Source organism: Octopus bimaculoides, chromosome 5 (assembly GCF_046866305.1).
Source record: "Octopus bimaculoides isolate indiv1 chromosome 5, ASM4686630v1, whole genome shotgun sequence".
Taxonomy (NCBI): Eukaryota; Metazoa; Mollusca; class Cephalopoda; order Octopoda; family Octopodidae; genus Octopus; species Octopus bimaculoides.
The window spans coordinates 77,480,266-77,503,950 of record NC_142932.1 but is presented as its reverse complement, the minus strand read 5'-3'; the positions used below and the strand labels follow the sequence as shown (position 1 = coordinate 77,503,950).

The following is a 23,685-nucleotide window of genomic DNA, read 5'->3' as shown; positions in this document are numbered from 1 at the left end:
AATTTCCCATGCAATTATTTATAGCTCTATATGATGTGCCTCGAGAGCCAATGTTTCAAAGAATACTCTCGAAAGATTATTAAATTCTTATGTATGTATGTATGTATGTATGTATGTATGTATGTATTTGTGTGTGTTTATGAGTATTTGCATATAGTGATACAGTTCTTTGGCAGTTACTGCCACGACTTTTACTAAATTATTCTTCTTAAACAAATCGTAAATATTATTAAGTCGTAACACTTTAACTAATAATGTATATGAAGTATATTATCTGTAGAGTTACTGATAACAGAAATAATATCAAACATCAACGCAAAACCACCGGGAATACCATGAATAACAAAAAGACACCAGAAGCCGCTTATTATAATCATAAACAATGTTTTCAAACAATTACAGTTATCTACTTAATATGGGTTTCAAATTTTGACACAAGGCCAGCAATTGTAGGGAAGGGGTCAAATTGAATGCATCAACCCCAGTAATTAACTGGTACTTATTTTATCGACCCTGAAAGGTGGAAAGGCAAAATCATCCCCGGTGGAATAAGAACTCCGAACCTAAAGATGAACGAAATGCCACTAAGCATTTTGCTTGGCATGTAAACGACTCTACCAGCTCGCCTCCTTACATCCTCTGTTTAATATTACCATCCAGTTATTGTTATCTAAATGGTTCATTCAAAAAGTAATCCCACTAAGCGGATTCTGTTGTACATTAAAGTTGGTTGCAATGAAAGAGCCTTACTTTAAAAAGCTGTTGATGTTGATAAGGTTTATAGAGTTGGCCATCCGTTACAATGTCCTCCATTAAGTCTTGGTACTCTTCTGGAATATGGAAACAAAAATACAGTAATTAATGTTTGTTTTGAGTAAGTAATTAATGTTTGTTTTGGGTATAGTCAATTCAAGTAAACAATCACTTCAAATAAACGAATAAATTTAACGGACAATAAGAGGGACGTGCGCAAGAAATATATTATTAAGGAATCACCAATAGCACATGTGTAGTTACACACACACACACACACATCATTGCTATTATGCAAAAGTGTCGTAAGTCCAAAACGTTGCTTTTTTCAGAAAACGAAAAAATAGTTTCACCATTCCATAGCTAAACCGTTGTACTACACTTTGACAATTTTTGATATCTTGGCATCTGAAGCAGCTGGAGATACGATAGTTTGACCAAAAGAACCGGCTATTGCAATCAAAAATAAATATTGAAAAAAAAACGCATTTGACCAAATTTAGACATACGACAGTTTAACATAATAGCAACAATATATATATATATATATATATATATATATATATATATATTACGGAGATGTACTTGCATAGCAAGCGACCTGATCTGAGATGGTGCGTTGGAACGAAACAATTGCAGCGTGGAAGGTGTTTATAAGCCATTTAAGAAACACACAAAAACCGTTAGACTCACTTCAACATTTAAATTTATTTTGCCAAAATATATTCGTCGCTTTGAGACCGCGATCTGTTCACTGACAAAATTCCGTGCTGCATATATATATGTCTGGTCTCTGTTAATACACCAGGTTAACACTATTTTTAGATAAGTAAAGAACTCTGCGTATACTTGTGGCAGAGTTCGAGGTTATAGCTCATCACCATTCTATATTGTAAATCCATTGTTGATTTCTAGTTATACTTGTCTTTTACACAGAGTGATATATAAGACAAGGCATAAATAATGGGCATTACGTACCGTAAAAACCCATGTAATTTGCGCACCTGTGTAATTTACGCAGGTGATTTTCAGAATAAAAATTGTGAAAAAAAAGCTTCTACTCGTGTAAAATTCGCACTCAAAAGTTTTCAGAACTGCTGATATGGCCAGGGGAAAATGGTTTTCAATTTAGCATAATTTCACTTACTTATGATTAGATTTTATTAAATTTTCATTATATAAAAATAATTTCTGCTTAACAGGTATCACATTGAAAGCTATTAAACTACGAGTGCTTGTGTTGTTTATAATAAACTTTATTTTACATTTCTTGCCCACAAAAGATTATGCCCGATCTTTAGCATACTTCTGTATGTCTTCTCAAATCACGATTATAGGAAAAGTTGTTGATACTTCTTATCAACAAAAACAAAGCTGATAAATATGCACAAGTGTTGCAAAATAAGTTTAATTACCAATAAACATCAGCTTAGATGACACTTTACTCAACCGACAGAGGAAGGTGACCAATCAAACTGATTATGTAAACAGAATTCTCATTGGTCGAAACTGTCTTCTAGTCTCAAGTTCTGATTTTCTGCCTTTTTTTTTTTATCGGAACCTTTGATACGGAGTATCGAAATTTTAGTCCCTTTCACACTTATAAAATGTCAAGCAAACTTAAAAAATTGTCATTACCGTTTTAGCCGAGAGACCAAACTGATAGTTTGGTAACCCGCTAAAAGAAACATTAAAAATCGAAAGGAGAAAATAAACAGCTCTGCAAGTCTTTAACTCAGTGTTTATTGAACAAGAGAGGTGCGAATTTTAAGAAGCGACTTGCTAGAATATACACGTCTGTGAGGAGACATAAACAAGAATAGCAAAAATCTACTCTATCAAAAGAACTGGTAATACATACGTTAGAAGTGTTCTATGAAGAGAACACATTCGTGTTCTCTTCATAGAGAATGTGAAACGACATTAAACATCGTTTAAGGTAAATGAAGGTTTCTGTAGGAACGCTAAGTCATATTCACTTAGTGAGTTTACATGCGCAAGGATGGATTATGATGATGTCGACGTTAGGTGCAGTAAGAGCTGGTAGCGGCGAAATTGGCGGTGAGGAATTTCATTGTCCTAACGCGGAGAAAGCGAGCAATATCTTCTTGGAGGCAAACGCAAGCTAGACTTCTTAAGCGGAGAAAAACTGATCTATTTAAGAAAATTTCCGGGCTCCATTGCGATTGGTAGAAACTCCTAGAAATGTAAAATATGGCCCGGACCGTGAGCACCAGCATGAACGTCAAACTTCAAAAAGTAGTTAACTATTTAATGGTTTTTGTAAATTTATACAAAAAAAGTAATAAATAAAAGTCAACTTCATTATATTTTTTCTGTAAAAACCTATTCTGACATTAAATGAATCAACTTCCTGTACGTCATTTTTCAACAAAAAAAAATTTCTAAAAAAATTCTGGAAATAATCTACTCATGTAATTTATGCACTCACTAAAGTTTATTTTTGTTTTTGCGAAAAATATGCGTAAATTAGATGGGTTTTTACAGTATTTCTTTATTGTAGTAAATTTGTCATACACGAGGAATTACCCTGGATGTGAATTCTAATTGAATTTATTGGAGTCTAATTGTTTGATATAGTTACCTAAATTCGTTTAAAACTGAATGCTTCATTGATATCTGTCTGTATTTTTAAAATCCATTTTCTCTCTGTCACAGGAATAAAATCACAAAGAAAGTTATTTCTATGAACGTAAAACATAAAGAAGTGCAACGTGTTATTATCACACACATTCTCCAATTACGTCATTCAGAGATCAGTGATGTGTTGCTTCACACAAACGGAGAAATTTCCTCCCAAGTAAATTTCTGCAGCAAAGGTTTTACTACTAGCATGTTAAATATAATTGTACACGAGTATATTTCAACCAGTAACGCTCTGTGCGCTTCTGGCTAATTTATTCCGACGTGATCAAGATTTGCACACAACAGAAAATGTAGTATTTTGTGTCTAAATAACGAACACCTGTTTCATAGTTATGAACAATGGATTCGTTGTCCGGAGCTGATGACGAGCAACGACGTAGAAATGTATGCATCCTGCGGTTCAAAGACATTATTCACAGACCAGTGATATGTTTTTTCACACACATTATCTGTACAGAGAAATTTTCTCCCAAGACAAATTTCCGAAGCAAAGGTCTTTCCACGAACTTCTTAAATACAATTTGCACACACATAGATTTCAACCAACGCCGCTTCGTGTGCCTTTGGTTAATTAATTCCAGTTTGACCAGGATTTATGCTCAACGACAAATGTGGTATTTGCTGTTTAAATATAAGAACGGCTGTTTCATAGTAGGTTATGAAAGATGGATTCGTTGTCGGAACTGATGATGCATAACGAAGCAGAAACACATGCATCCTGCGGTCTGATGACGTCATTCACGAACTAATGATGTATTTTTTCATACAAATTGTCTATAAGGAAAATTTTCTCCTGAAGGAATTTTCACAACGAAGGTCTTTTTTACGTCTGGGTGTACAGGTACGTGTTAAGTATATTTCTACACAAGTATATAAAGAACTGATAGATTTAATCCTTCACCCTGCTTAACACCACCACCTAGTCGTTGAGAATATTTAGCTAAGTAGTTTTCACTCTGGTGCAAACATCAGTCATTGGTATGAAGGAAACTCCTTTCAAGTCTTATAGGACTTGTAAAGGATCATAACAGCTACAGTTCTTTCTCTAAGTGAAAAACAAACAAACAAACATTACAAAAAAAAACGATAAAAATTAAATGGGAGGTGTCTTTATGTCTAAATTTCTCATGATGAATTCTTTTTTAATTTTCTTTCCACTGTTTCAGTAATTGGGTTACATCCTTCAAGGGTTTTAGTTGAGCAAATCGAACCAATGCCTATTTTTCTTTCTTAGTCTGGTATTCTGTCGGTTATTTCGCTGAACTGCTAAGTTATGTTATACACAAACATACACAGACACAGACACACACAGGCACAGGCGAAGGAGATCCACACAATTTCCGTCAATCAGATTCACTCATTAAGTATTGGTCGGCCCGGGACTGTCATAGAAGACACTTGCTCAAGTTGTCTCGCAGTGGGACTGAACTCGAAACCACGTGGTTTCAAAGCAGGCTTCTTTACCACATAGCCATCTAAAAAAGATGATAATAATAATAATAAAAAATCCAAACGAAAGCAAAAATACTGAATAGAAGCGCAGAAAGTTGATTCTACTTACCATTGTAAGTTACATATGGTATAGAAAAACCTGCGCCTGTATTTTTCTGATCTGTTTTGAAAGTAATCCATAAATTTCTGGACCGGGCAACGTATGCTTGAGGTCTTTCTGTGCTAACACATGTCACGTGAGTTTGTAGAGAAAATGCCGATTCTGAATTAAATATATACAGAAATAGATTTTTTCTCATTTAATATTTTGAATAAATAGTTTTTTTTTCATAGATATCTTAAATAAATAGAGTTTTGCTTTGAGAGAAATTGTAAATGAATTTTTCGCACATATATATATATATATATATATATATATATATATATATATATATATATATATATATATATATATATATATATATATTTATTTATTTCTCGCAGAGATATATTAAATAACTAGATCTCTTTTTTAAACAAATACATTTTATTCTGAGAGATATTTTATATTGATAAATTTTTCTATCATAGATATTGTAAATAAATAGATTTTTCTCCTAAATATTTTAAATAAATAAATTCTCAGATATATTTTAAATAAATAGATTTTTTTTCTCAGGGATATTTTAAATAAATAGATTTTTCTCATAAATATTATGAATAAATAGATATTTTCTGAGAAACGTTATAAATAAATAGATTTTCTCAGTGATATCTTGAATAAATAGATTTTTTCTCAAAGATATTTTAAATAAATATTTTTTCTCGGAGATATTTAAAATGAATAGACTTCTTTCATAAATATTATAAATAAATAGATTTTTCTTTGAGATATGTTAAATAAATATGTTTCTTTATTTGAAATAAATAAGTTATTTCATATAAATAGATTATTCTCGTAAATATTTTAAATAAAATTTTCTCAGAGACATTTTAAATAAATAATTTTTTTCGCAGATATTTCAATTAATAGATAGATTTTTCTAATAGTTATTTTAAATGGATTTTTCTCAATAAATATTTTAAATAAATAGAATTTTCTCATAGATATTTTAGATAAACAGATTTTTCTTAGAGATATTTTAAATACGTAGATTTTTTTCAAGACAGCTGAGGTGAAAGCAAATACAATTGTGCGCCATTTATTCTGTTCTTAAAGCTCAATTCGAACAAGTCCGTCGAGTCGAGCACTGAAATATTAACCAGCTTATTTGTTCCTGTTGTCATGTAGCCAAGTGTCGGCCGTAATAAAGTAGGCCTTTGATCAAAAGAGTTCCATCCGCGACCGTCTTGTCTTTTTTCAGATAGTGTATTTCAGGCTACTTTATCCAATCTACCCTTCATTTTATTAGGTAATAGGATAATGATTTAAGGGAGACTTGGTTGCTATTTCTATCATAGTTGTGCAGTAGAAACTCCTTTGTTGACATGATTTAATTGCGTAATGTGTGCCTTCAAACATGAAACATAGAATATCTACGCAAAGACTCTAATTTCATTAATTTTTTTGTTAATTAGTCTCTGAACACGCGGCATAAAACAAATCCCCCGTTAGTCGAGGGGGCTTTCTCCCTTTTCAATGTTCTTTTCTTGTCTTGCAAGCTGCTTGGCGACCTCACTAGTGTGGGTGGCACAAAAAAAAAAAAACACACTGAAGCTCGACATTGAAGTTTGGCGTAACCCTGCGGCTTGCCGGATCCTGTCAAACCGTCTAACCCGTGCCAACTTAGAAAACAGATGTTAAATGAGAATGATGAATGATGACGATGTTGATAGACATTAACAAACTTTCTCTCTGTCTCTGTCTCTGTCTCTGTCTCTCTCTCTCTCTCTCTCTCTTTCTGTTCTTCTTTCTTACTCTCTGTCTTAGTGATCCAAAAATATAGATAAAGAGTGAAGGTAACTCCTGTACGTACGTTACTGTTAAGGGTTCTAGCATTCATAAGGCCGGTTGCCCGGCTTCCATGGTGTATAAGTGACCAAGGTAACAGCATTTACCCCGAATAGAATGTCAGTCCATCTCAGGATTACTTATTTACAGCTGAGTGGACTGGAGCAAGGTAAAATGAAGTGCTTTGCACCAGAACACAATGTATAACGCAGGCCAGAAATCGAAGCCAACATCTGGCAATCAAGAACGCAACATCTTAGCTACTAGACCATGCGCCTTCACTCGGAAAACATATATTCATATATGATTATCTTGTGCATAATACAGTATGTGTTAGAAAAACTAAAATAAATTTAACTAAATTGCAATCTAAAGTCTCCACTGTACAACTTCAGCAAATGTAAATATATTTTGAAGACCTACCCTTATACGTTTCATGGCTTGTTGGTCACTCTTCAGAAGAAAAATACTGCTCATCTGTTTACTTTCAAAAAGAACTTACAACAATCGCTATCTAAATCAAACTGTATCAGCCCTTGCCTTTCTTTTGGACAACATCGATGGTGTGGAGAGGAGAGGCTGATATTCATGGGCGACTGCTGGTCTTCCATAATCAATCTAACCTGGACTTGTGCCTAGGTAGAGAACTTTCCAGGTGCAATCCCGTGGTCATTCGTGACCGAAGGGTCTCTTTCTCTCTCTCTCTCTCTCACTCTCTCTCTCTCTCTCTCTCTCTCTCTCTCTCTATATATATATATATATATATATATACATACATACATACATACACATACATACATACATACACACACATACATACATATATATATTTAGACACACATATGCATACACACAAATTGGGTTGTCAGATAAATTCGTTCGTTTTTTTTTCATTTTATTTGAATCCTTTCTAATGTTATTTGAGTTGATTCGGAAAGTATTTCATATATGCATATATGCATATATATATATATATATATATATATATATATATATATATATATATATATATATATATATATATATATACACACACACACATATATATACATGTGTATGTCATATACATATATATACATGTACACACACACACACACACACATATATATATATGTTTAGTGTTAGAAACACACATATACATTTTTAAATACACGCACACACATATATATATATGTACATAGATACAAATATAAAGTGAAATAAGTAGATTAAGTAATTAGGTCAGCTCATTAGCTGAGATATTAACATTGAACGAAATAAAATAAATTAAACTTATAGATTACAGTTCACTGCTCAAAACGAAAACGTAATAGTTTTGACCCGACATTCCTGCAGTAAGACTGAGACTGATTGTGTTGGGATTAAAAATACAAGGAGTAAAGGGAAGCAAACATTAACAATTCTGTAGAAAACTAAAATTCTTACTTGATTTTCTCATAACCAATTGATCTCCACATTTGTCTTCTGCTCGTAGAAATATTTCTGGAATGATGATGAGAATGCGTCGACCTTTTCCTGGTTTGATAAACCAGGTGCAGTTGACATTGTTAGGGTAATCCCCGGGATAATTTGGGCTTTCTAGTCTACCCCGTAAAAGTCCGATGTAACCTCCACATTTCCGATCTAAGGACAAAAGAAAAAAAACACATTTAATATAACTGCCTTCAACTACAACATGAATGTGTATGCGTCTATGTGTGTGCACGTGTGCGACTTCGCGCGCGCGCGCGCGCGTGTGTGCGTGTGCGACTTCATGTGTGTGCGACTTCATGTGTGTGCGTGTGTAACTTTTTTGATCACACGTTGGGTTCTAATTCAACATATAAGATTTCAGTTTACTTATCAATGTCAGAAGGCGGAGAGCTGGTAGAATCATTATCTTGCCGGACTCAGCGTGTCTCCTGGCTTTTTACATCCTGAGTTCAAATCCCAGCGAGGTCAACTTTTTCTTCCATCTTTTCGGGATCGACAAAACACAGTACTCGTCAAGTACTGGGGTCGATGTAATCGATTACCACCCCAACCCAAACTTCTCGCCTTGTACCAAGATTTGAAACAACTAGTAATAGCAGAAATGTAATTTTTGTTTAGGATTTTTTAACGAAGGAATAATTGAGAATAATAAAAAAAAGAAGAAAATACCCCAGACATCCTCAGTAACTTTTAAGATGCCATGGGTTTGTCTTTTGAACCAGAATGGTGAGAAAAAAGTTAAGAAAAGTTCAGAAATTCAGCCCAAAATAGTAACTTACTTTTGCAGTCGGAACTGTTCTTACTGTTTCCTCCATCTGTGGTTGTGTCTCCGGGACAAGGAATGCAGAAATTTTGGCTGCTTTCTGATTGGTAAAAGCCAATTGGACAGTCTTTACAGCTTTCACTTTCCACATCATAGAAATGACCAGGTCCACAGATCGCTGGAGAAAGAAAGAACAGTAGTTGTAGATTAATAAATTATGACTTAATTGAAATACTTTTATAGATTCCATAACTTGTGTTAAGCTTTCGTCAGGTATTTAACGAGTGAAAACAATTTCTTAAGAGAATGAGACTTCCATTAACAATCGTAGGGTGAATAATATTGTTTACTACTAAGATATTATTTCAAATAATGTACTCAGGTTTGGTGACCGTAAATACAGTGGTTCTCAAATGCAGCGACTCCTAAACTATCATCGTCGTTCGTCGTGACCTATTTTGACAAATGAATAATCTATGATCCTTTTCTGTACTGTATTACTATGGGGCTAACTTAACAGTTGATACCTATCTTGGGGAAATATTTTCCAGATTTTATTGACAGAAGGGGACCCTAACCACTGGGCCGTGGATTATTTGCTACGGGCCGCACAAAAAATATAAATTTTAAAATTTCATTGACTATTGCAGTCTAAAAGGTGTTTCTGCATTATATATGTAATAATTAAATTATATATTACTAGCAGAAAGACCGCCCTCCAGTCCGGACGGTTTTCTGATACCTACCAGATAATGTTTTCACATTTGATTCCCAATTCAAATAATTTTTATATTTTACGTCTAATTATTTCTTTGCATAATAGTGCTCACTTGCTTAGTAAATATTGCTTTCATTATTTTATCAGTCATAATCTCACATTTTAAACAAACATCACGGTAGTCCAACGACACAGGGAGAAGCAGTTTGTCAAGTTTTACCTTCCCCTCAAAGCAACATAGAGATTTCATTTCAGCAGCCCATCTCTAAGCTTTGCAGTGTGTGTGTGTGTGTGTGTGTGTGTGTGTGTGAGAGAGAGAGAGAGAGAGAGAGAGAGAGAGAGAGAGAGAGAGAGAGAGAGAGAGAGTGAAAGAGAGGGAGAAAGAATATTGCTAACAATAACTGAAATAAACCTGAAATGGAAAAATCGTATAAATAAAAGAGCATTACTGCAGACGTATATGCCCTCGATTTTGTTGCCTCATAACATCTAGAAAAATGGATACTTTTTAACAAAATTTTCTACAAATACCGCTTAGATATTGTGGCTTCAGAATATATAGGGATTTATAGGAAAATCTTTCTGAGGGGGTGGAGTGAAGAGTTTTTGGAAAATTCACATGGTCTGACTTTTTTCCCTCATAACTTTCAGGAAGATGGGTATCTTTTAATGAAATTTTATACAAATCCCTTTCAATTGGCATAGATTACGATTATAAAGAAATTTGTGGGGAAAATTTTTTCGGTGATTTTCCCAATTTTTTTTTTTAAACCACAGCATTCGTAACGATGGGGTTGTGAGGAGGCATCTTTGTATGAAAAAAGTTTTGAAGACTTTTTTTTTACACTCCCTCCCTCATCATTACACCTCGGACCTATTTTGGCCAATTTTGTTTTTGCACTTCAAAACCACGGGAAGAGCATTTTCGGTAAAAAAAAAAATGTTAATATTTTCAGAGGGAAAAGTGAGTGATTTAAGGGCGATTTGGCTGTTGTTTCTAGCAATCCAAAAAAAAAACCTTCCTCGTTTCTTTATCACTCTCAAGGTCATTGCTGGCATTCATCCACAGCGGTTTAAAAAATATACGGAGATGTACTTGCATAGTAAGTGACTTGATCTGAGATCGTGTGCTGAAACAAAAACAATTGCAACGTAGATGTTTTTAAGCCATTCAAGAACACACAAAAAAGCCTTTAGTCTCACGGCACTACTTAAATACAGAGGTCCCGATGCATCTACGCAACGATATGAAGGGGAGGGTTAGTTTTAGGGTTAGTTTTTAAGGTTAAGGTTAGGGTTAGGTGTCATTACACGTCCACACAGCGTATATTTAAAGTGTTTTGTACGTAACACTTGTATTTAAGTAGTAATGTTAAGGGATCTCTGTATTTAAGTAGTGCCAGTTTCACTTCAGCATTAAAATTTCATCTGTATCAAAAGAGTTTTGTCGCCCTGAAACCGCGACCTATTCACTGACAAGACTTCACAAAGTTGATGTAGCACGAAGTTTTGTCAGTGAACAACACACACACACACACACACACACACACACACACACACACACACACACACACACACACACACACACACACACACACACACATTCATTGCCTGTCATTTGTGTGTATGTGTATCTATGTGTGTGCGCGAGTGCGTCACTGTTGAAGTCGCTCGTGCAACTTGTTTGTGTCTATATTGACTTAGTGGTACAGAGTGTTTGGAAACTGTGAATAGGGTGCAAGTTTCGAGTACTTGTCGGTAACTTTTCCTTTTCTCCTCGACTTCTAATAGTAATTACCCAAATTTCTAAGCTCTTCTCACAGCTATCTCACGTTCAAAAATTATACGGGTATTTTAAAATTTTTATTCAATAAATAATGTTTTTAAATTACGTATATTATAGATATCCCTTCATCAAAGACGATGTGAGATTGTTAAATAGAGGGAAATATTTGAGTTCGAAATAAGAAATTATTATGTAAAAGGAGGAGATAGGGAATATAGAGGGAAATAAGAGAATGAAAGCAGAAATAAAATATAAAATATGAAATAAAGATATTGTAGTTGCAGTTCCATTATTCGAGGAAAGTGGTGTATAGAAGTGGTAAAAAAGTTTCGTGTACATGGTATGTATGTTCCAATAGAATATATAATATAATATAATATAATATTATATATATGTATATATTCTCTTACATAACATCTCAATGTTATGCCGTAATAAAATATTACGCCAGCAAGCGTTGCGTTGACAAAACCTAGAATTTAGAATTTAAGAAGAAAGCAATGATCCTCTGGAAAATATTAGGGTATAATATTTGATTGTGGAATAATAGATCTGGTTTTGTGAAATGGATCTCTGATTTCATCTGTATTAGGTTTAAGGAGTTAGACACTAGGGAAGCAAACATTGATAGTTCTGATGACAACCGGGAAAAACACAACTCAAATTAATGTTGACAATGATATTAGTAACAACGATATAAAAATAACTGTTTCAGTTACAATAAACAACAACAACAAAACACCCAATGTAATGACAACAACAAATTCTAATAACAAACAATAAACTAGAACAAACAAGGGTGTGGTGGAGGATTCTACATCGTGGAAATTGCAATCAGTTCTCTCTCAAGTAACACGCTACCATCTTTAGAAGTGGCTAGTTCGGATAATGTTCTTTCACTAAATGATGTTGAAACAGCTGTAGGCCTGCTGGATCAAGGTTGGTCTGGGGCTAAACTATAACAACAATAAACAATAGTAGTTCTAAGCTGCAATGTTCTTAAATTCAAGTGGTATCTAGCTGAAAAAAATACGACACCCTGTTTATATGAACTTCACTAAATAAAATAGACGACAGGCGTAATTTAAATAAGTGCAGCTGTGGATGTGTGGTTCAGAAGCTTGATTTCTAACCATTTGGTCTTGGTTTCAGTCCCACTGCACAACACCTTGGGCAAATGTTTTCTACAATAGCCCCAGGCCACATTGTGAATGGATTTGGTAGACGGAAATTGAAAGAAATATATTTATGTGCGCGAGCGCGCACGTATGTGTGTGTAGAAATGCATGTATATGTTTGTGCTTACCCTTGTCTTGACATTACGTGCTAGTTGTAAATTAACATCATTTCCAGTCTTGTATGGTGAACATATCTGTCCATGAGGAAACATTTACTTTGCTTGGAAACAGGAAGGGTATTCGACCGCGGAAAAAGCCTGCTTCAACAAATTCTGTCTGACCCATGCAGGCATGGAAAAGTGGACGTTAAACGATGATAAGGATGATGATGAAGACAAGGGAACAAAATATTGCATTGGACTTAGTTGAAAGTTTGAAGTAGAAACCAGCATTCACTTCAGTCTTTCATTGAAGACACTTCAAACTCTTAAGATCGTCTGACACAGGTATTTCAGAGAAATCTTTGATTTCATCAAACAACAATAGCATCACCACCACCACCACCACCACCACCACCACCACCACCATCATCATCAATGACAAGAACAACAACTGGCACTCCGTCGGTTACGATGACGTGGGTTCCAGTTTGTACAGTCAACAGAAGAGCCTCCGCGTGAAATCAACGTGCAAGTGGCTGAGCATTCCGCAGCCATATACTTTTTGAAAGAGAGAAAAATGTGATGGCCACAACTGGAACACTTTTGATTTTAGGTCTGCTAAATCAGAGTGTGGAGGTGTGTCTCATGCTTGTAAGATTGTGGTTTTGATTCCTCGACCAGGAGATGCGTTTTGTTCTTCATTTCACATTGCCCCAGTCCACTCAGCCGGCAAAATTGAATAATCTGGCGACGGAACAACTTCCTGTCCAGTGAGGAATATATACACTAGAGAATCTGAGAAACTAACTCCATAAGCCTATTTGACCCCAGAAGAAGCTTTATCCTTTTATCTGCTGAATCAGGGCCTACCCGTCCCCAAACAAGAGGCTACATAACAATAACAATAACAGGAATACTGCTGGTCACAAACATGCAAACAGATGTAAAAATGGCTAACATTAAAACTCAGACATTAGCAGTAATACAAAGTAAGCAGACATAAAACAACAACAACAACAAAAAAAAAGCGTAAAACACAAACAAGAGACCGTCTTACTTTTGACGATGCAGTCTTGGAAACTGGTGGAAGCGACACCTCTTGTTTTTATAGAACGACCACATGGGATACATTTGGTGCGCCCAATATCTGTTTGATATGTTCCAATTGGACAAGGTTGGCAAGGCTCAAGTCCATCATCAGCAAAATAACCACGACTACATAGGCCTAAAGAAAAAAAATGAAAGAAGAATTTAAGACAAAACATAGTTATTAGTCATCATTTCGGGGTCGATAAAATAAGTACCAGTTGAGCACTGGGGTCAATGTAATTGACAATCCTCCTTCTCATAAAATTACTAGGCTTGTATCTATAATAGTTATTCAACATTTGGTAGTTTCAGGCAAATTTCTGCTGCATCACCTGTTGCATCTCTCTGTTGCTGGGGTGTGTGTAGCATTGTGCGTTCTTTTTGTTGTTGGGGGAGTCAAACTCTTTCTGGTATTGTATTGCATCAATTTGTTTTGTTATGGGGTCTGGTTGCATTTTTTGTTGTATTAGTGCTTATATTGTGTGCTCTATTGTGTGTTGCATTGTGTGTTGTGTTCTTCTTAGGAGTAATCGGCCGGTTGGTGGTTGTTTATTTTATTGGATATTTGCTATATATGCCTTGTATTTGTGGATTGCTTTGTTTAGTTTGTATTATTGAATTTAGAGTGTTTTGCGTAAGATGTGGAATGTTCCTAGCAAAGCTATTATTATTATTATTATTAAAGAAGTGATTTTAAATTCTCAATCGCATTATTCTGCGATTGAAAATTTAAAATCACTTCTTTAACTTTCTAAGGCATCTCAACGCTTCTAAAAGCGATTGTTTATTTACGTTTGTCGTAATTTGAATTTATTATTATTATTATTATTATTATTATTATTATTATTATTATACTTCCGGTTGGAAATATAGAACGTTGGTGGAAGCTTGACAGATATTTTTGTTATCAAAACTACTGTCTTCGTTGATACTATTGTTTAAAAGGGAGCATAAGACAATAAATAGTCTTTGTGTCCAGAAAAAAACAAACAAACTAAAAAGAACTAATATTTGGGCCTTGTGCCCAAATATTAGTATTTGCGAAATGTTTACACGTTCGCAAGCGAAAAATGGCGTGGAGGGGCGTAACTTTATAACGCAAGACAAACCAGTTTGTGACAGTAGGAAAAGTCACGAAAATGTAATTTTCGCTGACACAAGTAACAATTTCCAGGACAAAACTGATAACAAATCCAGAAGCACCACAGACTCTATGAACAGAAATAAAATTAACCGCAAAGAACAAAGAAGTATTACGACGAGAAAAGCGACACAACAACACTTGTAACTGCCAACTATCCAAACAGAAATAATGTGGAAAATATCATGATAACTGATATCAACACAGAAAATAATAATTCCAACAACACGGAACAGAGAAGCTTAACGGGTTGGGATGGATTAATCCAAATAAAACCTCCAGACTTGGAGAACATCCTATACCATGTCCATCTCAAGGACTGGACGAAATTACCCTTGATCACCGATGGAAGAAGGCCTCATTGTTTCGCTTGTGGTGATGCAACACACCTACAAGTACACTGCCCTCAGCGAAAAGGTATAGAGGTCCGTAGACCTCTGTTGATACCAACACCAAGGCTGGGAAAGCAAAAAACAGCATCAGCTGCAGAAAGATCACCACCAATAACAGGGAAAGCAGCAATAGCAACAGTGGCGGCACCGGTGGCAGGCGTAACAACAGCACCAACAGGAAAACCGTCGTAGGGGGGGGGGGGTCAACCACGAAAGCCAACACCTCGCAACCGAGCTCAACAACTCACCTCTCACAAACAAACACGCAGAAAAAGAAGATGGACTTCCACACCGAGAGGAGAAGGTTGCAACAGACACTGGTTCTACCACATTGAAAAGTGATGATGAGGGAGTAGAGAGTAAATCCAAAAAAAAACCGAAAAGAAGTCACAGAGGCGAGACATCTTGTCCTGCACCAAAACAAGATAACAAAGAAACTACACACACCCACAACAAACGCAGGCACTCAGACAATTCCTGCAGCACCACAAGCACTAAAAGCTCCACTGCAGACAGAAAAAAATCCCAAAAGGAAATTCACACTTCAAACGCAACAAGAACAGCAAAAATCAACGACGCAGGCAGGTAACGTTGTGTTAGTAAGGAAGGTCAACAAAAAAAAACTCATGGCCCTCTTATCACGAAGTGAAGAAACTGAAAGAGGTGGGGGAGATCTTCTTGAACTAGCACGTGCAACGTGCCAAAAGACTTAGTGATGGTGAAGATGGATTTGGACACCTTCCAAATAATTAAGGATGCATTTTCAGACGATATAGGGATCCCTCAAGTAAATGCTAATGCAAGGCTTCTACAACGGTTCCCAAAGGAGCCCAACGAAGAAATGGAGGAGGGCCCACCCGATCTCCGATGGCACCAGGAGGGTGAGTGACACTCCACATATTTCTTTACTTCCTTTTAGGTCAATATAGCGGTGCTAAGAGTAGGTTGCATAAATGTAAGTGGCCTGGGGTTATCTTGAGAGCAAGGGCGGTTGTTCAATGACCTCAGATGACTGGATATGGATGTAATAACCATCAGTGAGACCAGGATCGCAGACACACACATCTTAGCACCCATTTATGACGATTTTAAGATCTTTGTATCTCTTAGTCGACTAGGAATGGGGGTGGGGTGGAGTAGCGGTGTTGTTCAGAAAACGTCTGGATCTCGAGATACGGTTGGTCTTCCTGGGCCCGGAATGTAAGTCGGTGGTCCTGAGCGTGAACGATAATGAAGGCAGTGCTTTTAGACTGGTCGCTGTGTATGTTCCGGCTGGATCGGGGTAGTCGAATTTCTCCAGACGTTTGGAGGTCTTTCTAGGAACGTCTCGTTCTCTAGTGTCAGTGGGCGACTGGAATACCATTTTAGATGCACGTGTGGACTGGGTGGGGCTAGCGGATAGAAAAGGTGGGCGCACAAGCCTCGCAAACTTGCTCAGTCGTTTCCAACTGGCTGACAGGTTCAGACTGGATTACCCGAATGCCCCAGTGTGAACATGGACAAACAGCATAGGGTCTCCCAGATCTTATATAGATAGGATATTTTGTAGGCCAGCAGATAGGGATAGTGTAGGTTGTCCATAATTCGAACTCATCAGCTATACAGACCGCAAATTTGTGATCTGTACGGTTGACCTAAATAGTCTTCATAGGCAGGGTCCCGAATACTGGAAGCTGAATGTATCCTTCCCGGCGCGTCAAGCTTTCAGAGACTGACTTAGCAAGTTAGTCCATCGAAAGTTGACAGGTGCAGTCGTCAATAACCAATGGACGGTAGCCTTAAAACGGGAGATTATAGTAGAAACTGTAAAATTTGGCAGAGAACTAGCGATAGAGAAGACTAGAGTAGTGGGAGACTTAGTTAAGAAATTAGAAGAGGCACTCAGTAGAGGCATAGCGACTGACATTAAAAAAACTCATCGCACTGGTCATCAGTCATCCTAGGATAAACAGATGGTCCTCGTTGCCCCGACGGACGAACATGATATTCTCCCTGAAATATCTTGTTCTGATTGTTTGATCCTACGCAGCTAAAGTCAAAGTCCCATATCTCTTTTTTTAATTCTCCCGTCTGAAGTCATTGAAATTTTTTTCGGAGCACTTCGGTGTTTGAAACTCATCAGTGATTTGAAACGCATTAATATTTTGAAAAAGACTGTCCATGTAATCTTTTCGATTTGTGTCGCAGCTTTCTAACTCACAGAACTTAGCGTCTCTCTCTTCATTCATCTAATAAATCCTCTCTTATTACTACCAAAAGTGTCTCTTCGTTGTCAACAACGTACTTCCTTTACCTCTCTACTTCTACAGTTTTCTACACTAACCAATCCTCTTTGTCAATCCTTATTGTTGAAATGCAATCTGTTAACATCTGCCTGTGAGTGTAAGAACCTGTATTATTATTATTTTCATTCTTCTTCTTCTTCTTCTTCTTCTTCTTCTTCTTCTTCTTCTTCTTCTTCTTCTTCTTCTTCTTCTTCTTCTTCTTCTTCTTCTTCTTCTTCTTCTTCTATATTAATGCTTAACGGTATTTCGCCCGTCATTACGTTCTGAGTTCAAATTCCATCGAGGTTGAGTTTGCCATTCATCATTTCGGGATCGATAAATTAAGTACCAGTGGAAACACTGGGGTCGATATGATTGACCAGTCTCCTCTCCCGAAATTTCGGTCCTTGTCCCTATAGTAGAAAGATCATTATTATTATCATTATATATAAGGCGGCGAGCTGGCAGAATCGTTAGCGCGCTGAACAAAATACTTAGCGGCATTTCGTCCGTCTTTACGTTCCGAGTTCAAATTTCACCGAGGTTGACTTTGTTTATTATTAGCATAATGATCCTCCCGAGATAATAAAAAATATGAAACAACATATTTAAACAAGTTTTTTTTTCTTTTGTATTTGGAAGTGTCGAATGTGTATCGTATTATACAACCAAGAAAGTAATATTGTTCTATATTTAAGAGATGAGGAATTATGCACATTATTTACATTATTTACATTTGATGGATATTTGTCCTCATCTTGTTTGCTGTTAACACAACGTCTCGGCTGATATACCCTCCAAGCCGTTATCAAGTGCCTTGGGGAAATTTCGAACCTGGGTTCTCATTCTTAAGGTATTTTTCGATGTTGTTGTTGTTATTATTATTATTATTATTATTATTATTATTATTATTATTCAGCCCACGGGCATATGGCGTAGTAGTTAAGAGCGCGGGCTACTAACCCCAAGATTCCGAGTTCGATTCCAAGCAGTGACCTGAATAATAATAATAATAATAATAATAATAATAATAATAACAACAACATCGAAAAATACCTTAGGAATGAGAATCCAGGTTCGAAATTTCCCCAAGACACCTGATGAAGGCTGGATTATATATCAGCCGAAACGTTGTGTTAACAACAAACAAGATGAGGACAAATATCCGTCAAATGTAAATAATGTAAGAAAGTAATATTTCGAACGCAGTATCGCCGTGAAAACAACAGAAAGATTGGGTACTTTCCGTCTTATAAGGGTAAAATACCCGATCTTTCTGCTGTTTTCGCGGTTATACTGCGTTCGAAGTATTAGTTTCTTGCCTGTGTAATAAAATATGCTTCAATATACGAGTTCACATCAAGAACCGTGGAAGCAAAAAATAAAATAATGCTTTATTGCAACACAAAAGTTTTTAGATCACTTACCAGCACAGTCTGAGATGTTTTTGGCACCTAGAACACCCTTACCCTCCGCTTGGTTTGGGCAATTTTTACATTCAGTCTGTCCCTCCATATCTTGATATTTTCCGTGACTGCAGGGTACACAAATACCTTTCTCCACGTCATGGTATGTACCAATGCTGCAGGATACTAAATGAATAAGAAATAAACAAACGTCCAAAACAACAACAACAACAACAACAATAGTAACAACGATAACAACATTCTCATTATAATAGTCCTTCAATGTTTCGTCTATTTGATTACAAGAAAAAGTTGAGCCTTAGGCTAAGATAACTTAAAATACAAATACAAATTCATCGGATCAACACCAATCATTGTATTATACTGATACTACACTGTGGCTCTGCGTTATTTAGTTTTAGTCACTGCGGCTACGGCTATACTGGAGCAACCAAAGAACTACAGAACCCAAAGCCCCAAATGTTACAATATCTTAGTGAAAGTGCGTGATTTAATGGCTGAAGATGTGCGGCGTACGATCGTAAAGTCGTGGGTTCGATACTAGGCCGGGTAATTTTATCAAGCTTTCACACAATTAATGAATTTTTGGTACATGTCATAAAGCTTTTACATCATTAATGAATGCTCAGTACATGTTTTCAAGCTTTCATACAATTCATGAATGCTCGGTACATGTAATAAAACTTTTATGCTATAAATGGATCCTTGGTTATGGTATTATTAAGTCGTACTCGCTTGCGAGTGACGGCTGTTTTTATTTTTTTCATCAAACTTTATTGGAACTCAAATAAAAACCATAGAAGAAAACTTACTGAAACATTTCTGTAGTAAGGCGATAGTAATGGTAATAAGCAACGGAGAACTAAATGCTATCAAATTAGGTAATAATAAGTATACAACTTCTCAACCAGCTGACTCTGGGTCTCGCTTGTAGTTATTTTACTTATAATACTGCTAATAACCATGGGAAAGGCGAAAATATTACAACATTTTCCCGCTACTGACGTCAACAGGGTTAATGTTTTTTCCATTTAGCAGGCGAAGTACCGAATTATAGTCTCATATCAGATGGTAATCAGATCTATTCAGATAGTTTTGCAAAAATCTTCAGCATACGACTCGGAACCAGCCTCTTTAGCTTGTCATTTACTCCTACTAGAAACATCTATTGGATATCAGTTTAAATAAATGTTAAGTACTTACTGCCGTGTATTATATCATATCCGGCATTTTTCGAAGCATGGCATGCGATTTTTTTTAATAAAGAAAACATTGACTTTCTTTGCGTTGCACTTGTTTGTTAAGTGCTTTGGTCTGAGAGCATGTGTTGGGACTAAAACAATTACATTGTGGTTAAGTCATTGCAGCCATTAAACATTTTAAAACACACTTTTATATTCACTTTTGCTTTTGCTTTTCTATTGTAATAACAAGCGCTGTATGGCCAAATGGTTCGTGTGGCAAACAGAAGGGCTGGGTTCGATTCCACTATCTGACATCATGGGCAAATGCTATTTTCTATAGTCTCGGATCAAACCAAACCTTGTGTGAGAAATTAGGTTGGTGGAAACTGTACAGACGTCTGATCAGTGGGCTGTACATGTAATACAAAAGGTGCAGCCTTGTAAAACTCTGTGCCTGAAATTTAGGGTAACGGTCTACAAGTCTGTGAATACTCAGCCACTTTACACGTAAATTCGGGAGCAAATAATTCAGTTGACTGAAAAACTGAACCCACATCATCGAGACATGGCAGTATGGTTTAGAGGTTTGCTTTGTAAACTTGGCTCCAGGTTCAGTCCGACTGCGCGACATCTTGGGTAAGTGTCTTTTACTATAACCCCGGATCGACTAATGCCGTGTGACCGAATTTAGTAGACGGAAACAGTGTGGAAGCCTTTCGTGTGTGCGCGTGTGTGCGTGCGGTGTGTGTGTATGTGTGCGTGTGTGCGTGCATATGTATATATACATACATACATATATATACATAGATATATTTATAAATGTATATATGTATATACATATACATGTATATATACATATGTATTAATATATATGTATATATTATATATGTACATATACGTATATACATATTCATAAACACACACACATACACACACACATACATACACACACACACATATATACAGCACATTTTTATATGTATGTGTGTGACTTATCTTTTACTTGTATCTGTCATTAAGCTGCGGTAGTGCTGGGGCACTGCCTTGAAGCGTTTAATCGAAGAAATCGACCCCAGTATTTAGTTTTTAAAGTCTAGTACTTATTCTATGGGTGTCTTTTGCTGAACCGCTAGTTATTGGGGCATAAGCAAACCACCCAGCGTGGCAATGATGCCACAATTAGGTCTCTCGTTGATGACAATGGGAGTTCGGTCGATGGACGGGACGAGATGTGTGAGGCGCTTTACAAGCACTTTGCCGAGTTGTTCGGGAGGAGCGGGGCGCTGGATCATGATGAGGCCCTTAAGGACTTCCTGGCTGGCATCCCACGTCTCTCGGCACGAGAGGCTGAGTGCTGTGAGGGGCCAATCACAGCCGAGGAGGTGATCGAGGTGCTGGGCGAATGCCCCGAGGAGAAGTCGCCGGGTTTCGATGGTCTACTTTATGAATTCTACAAACGTATGCCAGACTTCTTCGGGCACCTACTGACCAGCGTCCACGCCAACTAGCAGCAGAATGGGAGAATTCCCAAGTCTGCGAGCCGGCGGGTGGTGACGTTGATCAGGAAGGACCCGAGCAAGGGGGACGAAATAGAGAATTTCAGGCTCATAACTCTGCTAAACACAGAGTTAAAGATTTTGGCCAAGGTACTAGCGAAAAGGTTGGCGCGGGTCGTGGACATACTTGTAGAGGAAGAGCAAACGTGCTCTATCCCGCGCAGGACGATCCACGACAATCTCCACCTTATACGCTACTCCTTAGAGAGGGTGAGGAAGCTTTCTGGCGCAGTGTGAGGGGGCATTGGTACGTTTAGACCAGTCTAAATTATTTGATAAGGTCGACCATCAGTACTTGGTGGCGGTCCTCGAGAAGGCTGGCCTGGGCCCGACCTTGCGCGGTTGGATTGCTGCTTTGTACAGCGACATCGAGTCCGTCGTGAAGGTGAATGGTTTCTTTTCGAAGCCATTCAGGATCGAGCGCTCAGTGCGTCAGGGGCATCCCCTATCTCTGCTTTTGTATGTGTTGGCTCTTGAGCCATTGCTGCGGAAGTTGGAGGCAATAGGGAGAACGCCGAATGATCTGTGGTGTGGAAGAGGAGCTACGGCGTATGCAGATGACATCTCCATCATCGTGGCGGATGAAGGCTAGCTTTCAGTGATGGAAGAGGCTATCAAAAGTTACGAGGCGGTGGCAGGAGCAAAGGTTAACAAGGACAAGTCGGTCGGTTTGCAACTCGGCACCTGGAGGGGCAAGCCGATGGCGTCCAATAACGTGGTGGGGCGTTGGATGGAATGTCCTGTTAAGCTGCTTGGAGTCTGGTTTGGCCCAGACCTCCAGATAGAGAAAAATTAGAGTGAGGTGACCAGCATGATGACTGCTCTAACCTAGACCTGGCCTGGGTGAGCGTTATCCTTGTTAGAAAGGCAGAGGTGGTGCAGATGTTTATAGCATCGGTTATCACCTACCGTCTGACCGTGGTGCCTTGCCCCGATTTGTGGCTGAACAAGTTGGAGAGAATCCTTTTCCGTTTTTTATGGAAGGGAGGAAAGCCACTTGTGAAGCGCTCTGTCTGCTGCCAGAAACCGCTAAAGGGTGGGCTAGGGATGCCTTGGCTGAGGATGCGAAAACTCGCGTTGAGGTTGAGGCACCTCTAGCTTTACCTGGATGGAGAGTAGGTGTGGTCACCACACGTCCGGTTCTACCTTCCGCAGTTAACGTCCTTAGCGGACATTGGTACATGGACCAAGCAGAGACGTAGGCTGGGGACTGGCAATTGGAGTGCCGTCAGGCACTTCAGCTACTCTCTCGGGCGGGCAATGCCGGCAACAGGAGTTCCAACGCGGATTTTTAAAGCGAGCTAGTGGAAGTTATGTCCGAAGACGCCTTGGAGGAGACCCTGAGCTACGATGAAAATCAGTTGATCAAACTGTTTAGGAGTGCTTTCGGGCCGGGGTATTTGGACAATTACCAGAAATCCCTGGCTTGGCAGTGCTTTCGTGCGGTGTTACCTATTCGTGATAAACTGTCAAGACACGGAAGTGCCGTCTCGCCGACATGTCTGAGGTGCGGGCAGGACAGGGAAACAGTCTTGCACGCATTTGTGGAATGTCCGGAATTAACGGAACTGATAGTTTTCACAGAACAACTGTTGTCATCGATGGGAAGAGTACAGCTATCGGTTGAGTCTATTATCGAGATTGTGCCGCCTCCTTCCCTTAACAGGGAGAGGAAGGCTTGCTTTTTCTGCGTAGGAGCCATACTGAAAGAAAAGTATGGAAGACGCGTGTGAGAGGAATAGTGACGGGTACCTTTGTAGCTGGTCAGGGGTTGGTTAATGTTTTTAGCTACCACCTCAGCAGTAACTGGA

The 23,685-nt window shown here is 37.7% G+C and overlaps 1 protein-coding gene across 7 annotated transcripts in view; it reads right to left on the bottom strand.

Moving 5' to 3' along the window:
* LOC106877418 (signal peptide, CUB and EGF-like domain-containing protein 1) overlaps positions 1 to 23,685 on the bottom strand; it is a 381,546-nt gene that overhangs the window by 1,941 nt on the left and 355,920 nt on the right. For 4 of the 7 annotated variants that reach the window (XM_089352468.1, XM_089352467.1, XM_089352472.1 and 1 more), the window contains 6 exons: positions 19,135 to 19,299; positions 13,879 to 14,046; positions 9,055 to 9,216; positions 8,228 to 8,425; positions 4,982 to 5,134; positions 751 to 830 (listed from right to left, as the gene is read on the bottom strand). In XM_089352468.1, the coding sequence (XP_089208594.1) occupies positions 751 to 830; positions 4,982 to 5,134; positions 8,228 to 8,425; positions 9,055 to 9,216; positions 13,879 to 14,046; positions 19,135 to 19,299 (926 nt within the window). Of the gene's footprint in view, positions 1 to 750; positions 831 to 1,444; positions 4,896 to 4,981; positions 5,135 to 8,227; positions 8,426 to 9,054; positions 9,217 to 13,878; positions 14,047 to 19,134; positions 19,300 to 23,685 lie in introns of those variants that run through there. The other 3 variants (XM_089352470.1, XM_089352469.1, XM_089352471.1) reach the window with 2 other exon arrangements.